The 10122-nt window shown below is 39.9% G+C and overlaps 1 protein-coding gene across 2 annotated transcripts in view; it reads right to left on the reverse strand.

Moving 5' to 3' along the window:
• Window positions 1-9612, reverse strand: part of LOC145988724 (prostaglandin E2 receptor EP3 subtype) — a 106727-nt gene extending 97115 nt beyond the window's left edge. For both annotated transcript variants that reach the window (XM_083123838.1, XM_083123837.1), the window contains exon 1: window positions 8881-9612. In XM_083123838.1, coding sequence (XP_082979964.1) covers window positions 8881-9300 — 420 coding nt within the window. In that variant the 5' untranslated portion in view covers window positions 9301-9612. The remainder of the gene's footprint in view (window positions 1-8880) is intronic.
• Between the last annotated feature and the right edge of the window lie 510 nt (window positions 9613-10122).

A 10122-nucleotide genomic window follows, 5' to 3' on the forward strand; every position in this document is an offset into this window, starting at 1 on the left:
CGTGGTAGTTTTCCACGCCATTTGGTTTCCATTAAGTCCAACTGAAAGAATCTATATTTATAACTATATATACTGGTTGGAGATTTTCCGCGCCTATGCACGAGCTCGTGTGTAGGCAGAGTTGAGGGCAATTTGGCTTTTGTTGTGGAAGATCATGCTTCTTTGAAATACACACCCTCTTCGTCAATGAACTACTGAAAACTCCAATCTGGTAGGTCAGGTTTTAAATGTTTGCGCCTGTTGCTGTACTGTGCTACGAGTCAGGGGTTCTAGGATCTAATTCAGGAGAAGGGCATGGATAGTGTTGTCCCATCATCTCGTTCTTGTCTTCAGCGTCACGATTAAACCGAGGAGAAAAATAAATTTCTCGGTTGGTAGAACATTGGCATGGAAAATCAACCCATGGCTGAGGCGCAAATTTCATAATTTTACAACGAGTTCTATCTGTGTGACAGAAGCTGTTTCAGTATGAATATGCATAATATTATGCTCAACCAAGGACGTTGAAGGGGAAGAGCTGGCGGGGCTATAGCCCCTTCTAGGTGCATTTAAACAATCAAAGGTCATTTCGGAATACATGTGGAGAAGGAAGTGTGTCGTCAAAATCCCGTAGGCTATTCAAAAATTGATGAGAAAATTAGACAACGGATTTTTTTTAATCAACACCTAGGAGGGCGAAGATGTCTCCATGTTCAGCCTCTCCCAAATCCAAATTCTGGGTACGCCACTGTGCGCAGCTGACTGATTGACCCAATAAGAGGATAAGTGTAGTGTTGCCCACGGGACGAGACGGGACAGGCTTTTAAAAATTCGAGACGAGACGAGATTGATCATGTGTCTCGAGACAAACGAATATTTTCAAGACGAGACAGCATTTCACAGCATTTCCACGAGACGAGACAGGCCAAAGTCTCGTCTCGTGGGCAACACTAGATAAGTGGCTTTAAAATTCGAAGTAGCTTTTTTGTAACGTTTGAAGATTCGATTTTATCAATGTTCTGAACTTGACTGGCATAAATGAAGAATATTGAACTGTAGATGGACAAAATCTGCTGAATTATCAACTGCAGGAGAATTAAAGGCATGACCCAGTTTAAGATATACTACACAGCGGTTATGATCTAGAAGGAAATTTCGCTGTGTCTCCAACACTGCTCTGTAAATATTACTCAATTTCGTCTAAGCAATTGTTGAAACTACAGACCTGCTAGAAAAAGAAAAAAAAACATGGTTCGAGATAACAGTTCCCAACCCCAGAACGAAGAACAAACGCAGCGAAATTTCCTTCGTAAGATCTAGTATATAACTCCAAAGCTTGGCAAAGGGATAAACGATCGGAGAACGCAGTGTCTATAATTCTGTTAATTCTCCATGAAGAGAGGCTAATTACGATTAAAGATTCAGTCATACCAGAATGTTTTTGCGATTTTAGCACTTGGTTTCTACGACGAGTGCCTCGCCTTCAAAGTTCATTTCTCTTCATCGCTGACATTAAAATGCTAAATGAGATTTGTATATTGGTCTCTAATTTTAATCTAAACTGAATCAGGACCTGCATTTTGTTCGTTAGTGGGGTCAGATCTGAATCCAGGCAGCAGTCTTATATACGGGCAGTTTTCTGTCCCGTGAATTTAATATATGCTAGTGAATTGTAAACAAAAATTGTGTGAATTTTCTCCAATAATGTTGAGTTCAACAAAGTGGTCTGGTGGTATGAAGAAAATTCAATCATTAAAGGTATTTCCAATGAAAACATAATTGGGGTTGGATATGACCCCAACATGAACTAAGTGTGAATTATGGTCATTATTTTCGTGAGGTCGAAAATCTCGGTCTTGAATTATTTATTCTTTCGGCTAGGATTTATCTTCATATTCTATTGGCCATCAGGTCCTCTACAACATTCTTTACATGATTTGTCCATTGTAATTGTTATGCTTTTACACATCTAAATATGTGCTGTCTTTTAATAATTTTCTTTAGACGCATAATATATTTATATATTTTTCCAAAAGAATTACGTTCTCTAATTTTTACTTATACTTTCCTTGTCATTCTGTTATTATTCTAATGATTTGAGAAAATTTCACAGCCTAACAATATTTCTTCTATCATTTTGGAAAATATGTTTTTGCTTGTAATGATCTGGTATTCTGCTCTCGCTATCTCTATTTTCTTTCTTTCCCTCAATGTATTTCTCGTTCCCTCTGTTTCTTTCTATCTCTCTCGATCGCCGTTTCCTCTCCCTCTCCTTCTTTTTCTCGTTCTTCTATTCCTTATACCTTTCTCTCTCTTTCTCTTCCTTCAAATATGTTTGTCTTTCTTGTTCTCTTTCCTCCCTCTCTCTCTCTCTCTCACACAAACACAGACACACACACACAAACACTGTCTATCTATATCTCTCTGTCTCTCATTCTTTTTCGTTCTACTTCTTTTCCCTTTCTCCGTCTATTTCTCTCCCTTTTTTATGTTTTTGTCTATCTTGTTCTCTTTTTCTTTCTTCTCTCTCTCTTTCTCTATCTATTTGCTTCTATCTATCTCTCTCCTTTTTCCTACCTTTATCTCAATTTTCTAAATGTTTGTCTTTCTAGAGCATTATCTCTTTCTTTTTCAATGCACGGTGGGTTCTCTGGCGTGCCTCCAGGTCTATCATAAAGGACTACGTAATAGTCCTGTCAATTTTTTAAAATTTTCTTTGAAGATTTCTCATTCATTTGGATTGACCTACATGTGTGGTTCGACGTTCCATGCAAATGTGTTGTTTGTCTAAAGAAAATGTTTGAAAATTTTCCGGGAGCTTTGTTCACATGATCTACTTTTCCTTCCGTTCCCATTGACCTACATCCTCTCGCGATTGCATTCAGGGATTTTTCTTGAGGTAAATCACCTCACTTCTCCAACATCCTCTCAGAGGGCGTCGACATCTCCGGGTGCTCCGCGTCTGGCGTTTTCAAGTTGCTCTATTCATCAACAGCGGTTTCCAAACCCTAAGCCCCTCTCCTAGGTTCGAATGAAAACAAAAGCAGTTCGCAGCGTCGCGGTGCTTCGAAAGCAAGTTGCGAAAATGGCTTGTGTTGCGTTGAGGCACCCCCCACTTGAGCAGCCTTCCTGTTACTCTTCTTCTGGCCTTTAAAGGGGCGCTCTAATAAGTGGTCAACGTGTGTCAACCTGTGGCGCATCAAGGTTGAGGACTTGCCCTAAAATTTCATTTTCTTTCTTTAAGTTTAAAATCCGTTTCAAGCCTTCTAAAATCAAAATACGAGTCTCATAGTGCTTATAAGTGCCTATTTCGAAGGTGATGAAGTATCTGGAATCAGAATGCACCACGGTGAAGAAAAATGCATCTGTCACAACCAGTCAGAATGCGCACATGTCTATATATTCACTGACGGAAAGAGCTCCGCTCTGTCCCTTCATTGATCAGAGAAATGATTGAAAAGTGTTACTGGCTGTATTTAGTGAAGTCCACTGAAATGCCTTTTTGTTTGTTTCTTTGTTTCATAGGCAGATTACTACCTTGGAGTGTCTCGAACGGGGAAAATGATGAAATCTATTGATGCACATACATTTTTAGTACCTATTTTATCATTTAGAGTGTTCTTTTGCCTGTCTATTTTAAGAATGTTTAGTGCCTGTCGGTCCTCAGCCTAATTATAGCCGATCGTTTCGTCCAAGTTGAGCATGAGACTACCGTTCAAGGAATCTAATTTTAGTAAACACAAATTGAGTTTTTGCTTTAAGTCCACTTTATTCACATAGGCTAATCCCTATCCAAATGATAAGGCACATTAAGGCATTGATTGGGGATAGTACTGTGACGAGACAAGTCTCGATTTTGCCTCGAAATTCTCTGATAATCTTGCTTCCCTTTAATGTTTGTGTGAAGTTTGTGCTACTGCGCATAATTTTATTCAAATTTAGTTATAAGACGACCAAACAATTTCTTGCACATTCACAGCGAAATATTGGAGAAGTAAATAACTGTTTCAGATTGCCTTCTATTGAATTTCAATTCCCTATGTCCAAAAAGTGGTTACGCTTTGCCGATTCTCGGTGCCTAACATTAAGTGTCAAAATCAAATGCAATTGATGCCTAACAGACATCATTCAGTGAACACGGTAGTAACAGTGACAACTGAAAAGTTGTGAGACCTGAGTTCGATTCCCGGCCTTGTCCCCGCCTAAAGCGGCTCTGGAACTTACCCAGCCACAAATCAATGGGATACCTGGGGGGGGGGGGGTGAAGGCGGCAGGATCGTGGTCCTGATACATGAGGCCCTACCCCCCCCCCCCCACATCCCCTAAATGTGCCTTCATGGCACGCTGTGGCGTATACTGAGTCCAAGATCTGGGCCATCTCACTATGTCACGTGGTCCTAGGCTATGAATAGAAATAAATTTACCAACTCCTAAGAAATCAGGTTGCCAACTCATAAGAAATCAGGTTGCCAACTCATAGGAAATCAGGTTGCCAACTCATAGGAAATCAGGTTGCCAACTCTTAAGAAATCAGGTTGCCAACTCTTAAGAAATCAGGTTGCCAACTCCAGAATCAGCGTCATCATCTCACTGATATCTCACATCTCTCCTGTATTTTATTTTATAGATTTCAGGCTTCGCAGATAGCCTAGCTAGCCTTGAATATACGCTCCTGATAGCACGGTGTCATATGCACGGGAAACTTTACCTTACCGTACACACCCTCTTTCCCTCTAGCATACATGCCCTCGCCGAAGCGTAGAGTAACCTTGTAACCTCGTCTTGTAAGCAAGATGTCTCGGGTTCGATTTCCGATGGACGCACTGTACATTGGTCTCCTCCACAGACTCCAGTTTATATATTTTCCTTCTTATCTCCAGTTTCTTATCTGCATTATCTTCCAAATCTGAACACTATCCAATCATCTCTGTCTCCTTTTTTCTTGATATTCTTTTCGGAATTCGGTTCTTTGATACATATTTTATATGCTCAAGAAATTTCTGGAATTCTGAGGAAGTTTTTCACAAGTGCTTTTCCAAGTAAAACATCAGCTGAATATTTCGTCTCACTTCAGCGAACTTTGAGATACTGGAAACTAACAAATCAAGCGCGTTTGGAAACACAGCTGTTGGCTGCCAGCGATAAGGGACCTGCTACCTGGTACTAAGTTACTCCTTGTGAGTTAATAAACTTTCTTTGTTTTCGTTATCTTGCTGATCGCGAAAATGTTTCTTTTGGCGAGGCTGGCCAACTTGTGGCTGATATTGGGCGTGTTTCTAGACAAGACCGTTATTTTATTCGTACTTTCTGCGCTTGCTGTTTTGAATGATTCCATGCCTCAAGGGAACTTTAAGAGAGATTTGTCTCGCAAATCGCTTATTACATGTCTTTTTGTCTACTCACTTAACTCTTCCCATTTCCTTCTCGTCTTCCTTTCTTCTCCCTTTCCTTTATGTCTTTCCTCCTCTCTCTGTTTCTCTCTATTCTCTTGACTCTTTCTACTTCCAATCTCTCTTTCTTTCTCCTGCTTCTTTGTGTCTTTTCCTTTCTCTTTTTCTCTCTATCCACTTCAATCTTTCTACTTCCTTCCACTCTTTCTTTGTTCTTCTGTTCCTTTGTCTCTTTTCTTTCCTATTTGTGTCTCTCTACCCACTTAACTCTTTCTACTTCCTTTCTCACTTTCTTTCTTCTGTTTTTTATGTTTCTCGTCTCTCTCTCTTTGTTTCTAGAAAGTAGAAAGAAGGAGACACACTCTTTGTGTGAAATAGATAATGGAACAGAAAGAGTGAGGAAGAAAGATGGAAGGAGGCAGCTAGAGAAATAAAAAGCATGAGAAGGCAAAAGTAAACAGAAGAAGTATGGAATGGAGAGAGAAAGAAAGAAAATAGAAAAATAGGACGGGAGAGAAAGAAAGGAAATTGAAAAGAAAGAGGACGAGATAGAATCTTAGTATGCAAAAGCACACCTGAAATAGTTTGACCAGCCTTGAGCTGGTGTGAAATCGATTCTCCATATTAAAGTTCCATAACGTTGGATTCGATATCAAGTCTTGTAGTATAAGAAATATCGACATTGATGTTTATTGGTATTGCAGATATCGACAACAATGACATCTTCGATATCAACATAGGCCTAATGATATACGTATTTATGATATTTACGAAATTATGAATCGATATATTCCACAGTTTAGTTTTAAGCGGGTAGTTTAGGACCAAAAGACCTAACAATTACTAGTCTGTGGATATAAAATTACCTCATCTGCTCCATGTGAAAGGGAAACTGATATTACATGATCGATCGCTACATCAGACAGCAGTGATTTATGGCTCATATTTATGGTAATGCATTTAAAGCTCATTCGAAACATATGGTTTAGCTTCCATGAATCATATGAACCGCAAAGCAAGATAAACTTCAGCTTCTGTTTATTGGCGTTTCTTCTACACTGTCAGCCAGTTGTAGGTAACCAAGAAACACGTAAACAAAACAAAAAACAGGCCTGAGAATTCTGTTTCTTAAAAAAAAACAGCCTATCAAAACAAAACCTGTTTAAGGATCTGAAAGGAATCCTAACCGTGTTTTGGGCCCACGAAAATATATTTCAGAGAAACCTTCTGGAACAGAAATCTTAACATGACGTGAAACATGTTCTTTCCATTCGTCCCTTTGAACGGCCGACTTTTAATAACGCAATTACGCACGAGGATGGTGCGTGAGAAAGGAATCTTAAGACGCAAGGTTACTAATTGACTTCTTCGGACTTCCTCCCTGAGGGAATGTTGTTGTGGCTTTCAGAATTACATTGGTTTAAGTGCGTTGTTTTTCGAAAGCACATCTTCTGAGCAGTAGGAACCAACCAGATGGGGTATTTGCGTAGGAGATTCGGATCCTAAGTATGGCATCGTTATTCAAGGACGTATTGAGAGGGGGAGGACCTCCCTCCACCCACTAAAGGCTTTACAAGTAATTACTATAATGAAATCATGAAAATATGCATGTTTAGCATCTGTTGTGAATCTACTCGAGGGTTATTAATTTCCGCTGAACTTGCACGAAGGCACGGATTAGGTTGGGATCATACAGCTTTGATTGACACTGATACGCGTAAATAATAAACAGGAACTTTAATTTTCATCAAATGGACTTAACATCCTTTCTTTATTCAATAAATATTAGCCTTTCAGTTTTTTACATTAATTTTCTTGCCAAGACAATTGCTTTTATACAAATGTTTGCCATCTTAAATCCATATAAGGTATATAATGAATACGTGCTGTTATATCTCTATCCTTACATGGTCTTTTTATCTATTTATGTAATAATAACAATAACAATTAAATCAATTATTTAAATAGTTATTAATTATTATTCTGAATAGGCTGTTAATTATATTGACGTGGTAAAAATTACAAACATTATTATTATTATTATTATTATTATTATTATTATTATTATTATTATTATTATTATTATTATTATTATTATTATTATTATTATTATTATATGTGAGACATGTGGTTCGGAACCCTCACGAAATATTTTTCTCTATACGTGCCTGTCGTTCTTCCATTGTTTACTTCTTCAGCCAATTTGCGAATTGAATAAAAGGAACTTCATAAATATTTTCAACACATTCACCTACACTCCATAATACCTTCATCTCCAAAATTTCCTCAACACCCCCTAAAATATTTTACAAAAACTTATAGTAATATGTGTCTCTAAATTTTCTCTTACATCCCCTAAATACGAACTTTCACCCCCAGATGGAAAATGCTCGATAAACCCTTAAAGTGACAATAGTAACAAAACTATTCAGTGTACGTATACAGTGGAACCTCAATTTTAAATTCTTCAGGGAACTAAGGTGAGAAAACATGCGGGAAAATGTAAAATCCGGGAACGTAAAATCGGGGTTCCACTGTATTTGTTGAAACCACGATCCATTTTAGGGCACTAATCAGAAAGAGCAGAAAAGGTACCCTTACGAAACGATCGATCGTGTTCGTCCGGCTATCTGTCAGTCTGTTCGTGTCAACAAACAATATCTCGGAAACAAACAATCGAGTTCCTGGCTTATTCTGATAGTCTGACCGACAATGAGATGCGTCTCGTCTTGTCTTGGTAATTATATCGAGATAAGTTGAGATTTGGCAATGTCTCGGTCTCATCTCGATTTATAAACTTATAAACATCCGTCTTGTTCTCCAAGGACAAGTTTTCGGGCTTGTCTCAGGTCTCGATATCGTAATGTATGCGTGCTACAGCACACACTTTCACGGCGCGTGAAGGTCATTAAGGTAAATAACTTTTCTTAAATGAAGTTTCGTGTTTGACAGCTCGTCTCCACGAAACCAACCCTCGAGAAAAACGGGAATTTTATACCTGAAGGTATGCAACCACGCAGCACAGTCTCACAATTGCCGATAATGGGTTGACTTAGCAATTACTATAAACAAAATATGTGGCAAAAAGTCAGTCTCGTCTCGCTTGTACGGAGGTTTATCTTATTTCTCGTGTCGGCAAGTCAAGAAAGATCTGGTCTCTTTCTTATCTTGATTGTCACAACTTATCGACAAGACTGTGATTTGTCTCATCTCGTTACAATCCCTAAATAATATAGGGTCCCGAGTACCCAGTGGCGTGCCAAGGACTTTCCAAAGGGAAGGATTAGTGTATTTTTTTTCAGTAGTCAGCCCTCATTTTGCCATCTTTGACGTTATTTTTTTAAGGAATACTGGGTTATGACCCTCACCAACCCCCCCCCCCCCCCCGGTCACATCACTGCGAATACCATGTCTGAGCATGAGGTGGACTTGAAAAAAAGAAAATAGCTTTGACATAAGAGTTGGTCAAGATACACCTTTATATTATATAAAACTGAATTTGTTATCCTACCTTTTGGTAAACGAATGGATGTGTAAGTGCCAACCATCTTTCCACTGCCATGACTATGGCCACGACACCCGACCCGAGTCCAAAGATCCTCCAGAGAACCCGGAAAACGCAGGACCACTGGGCACTCATGAGGGCCGGCGGGAGATGAAGGCGGACCATCATCTGGACAAACATACCCAGGAGGGCTATGAGATCGTTCCACATGAGGCATTTCAACATCAAAGTCTGTTTTTTGTTCCTGAGCGTCTCGTTCTGCGCTAGTATGTACAGCGCCACGATATTTCCGACGACGCCCACCAGGTAGGTCACGTACAGGACACCGTAGAGCGCGGACTGTCTGTGGTACGCACCAGGAACCGGCACGCTCGATATGTTACCTCCTGGAGTTTCGTTCAGGAAAAGGCTCTCGTTGGAGAACATTTTTTGGTGCGGGTTTTCCGGAACGCGAACACTAAGTTTTACCGGTCACTATCTTTGGAAGCTTTTGGACACCTCATTGCTGTCTTGTCCACAACACCGAAATGTCCTGTATTGACAGTCGATGTCAGTACACAGTGACGGCCGATATAGCGCACATCTTATCTAGATCTCAAATATCAACAGGTTTAAAGTTCGTGATAGCACTTTAACACTGGAACAACACGTATGCACCAAAGCTACCCCATCGCAACCTGTTGCGTCCTCCGAGTGCCAAGTAGCGAAGCTCCCGCGAATCAGTCCGCGATACTACGGTGATCGTGGCGAGTAAACTGACCACTAGACATCCCCAACAGCGGAACACGGCGTCATGATCGACAAACGCGGCAAAGGCTCGCGTCTTCGGGAGGGGACCGTGCGTCGCTGAAGATGCGCAGTGCGCCCTCTCTCTCTTTCCCGTCTTCATTTCCAACTCGAAGGAAAGAAAAAGAAAAGAGGTTGCGATATGACCTTGAAGGAGCTTCCTTGCGTAGGCGCGAACGTGTTACTTCCGATGCTGTCTTCCTTACACTATATCTTTCCTGTTCCAAAGAAAATTTAATTGCAAAATCCAAACAGAAAGAAGGAAGTTTGTCATACATTGATCCGACACACGTTATTTTATTTCTAGACTCAGTCAGACCCTAGCTCAGTGGCGTGCCCAAGTGGCGGGTTGGTGGATATAAATCAAATAGATTTCATAGTTATTATTGTTTTACTTTTATTGTGCGTATTGATGTAGATTTGTTAATAATCTCTTGAGAGAGAAAGCATCCAATACTCACA

The sequence above is a fragment of the Lepisma saccharinum genome, chromosome 6, assembly GCF_977018435.1.
Source record: "Lepisma saccharinum chromosome 6, izLepSacc3.1, whole genome shotgun sequence".
NCBI classification, from domain to species: Eukaryota; Metazoa; Arthropoda; class Insecta; order Zygentoma; family Lepismatidae; genus Lepisma; species Lepisma saccharinum.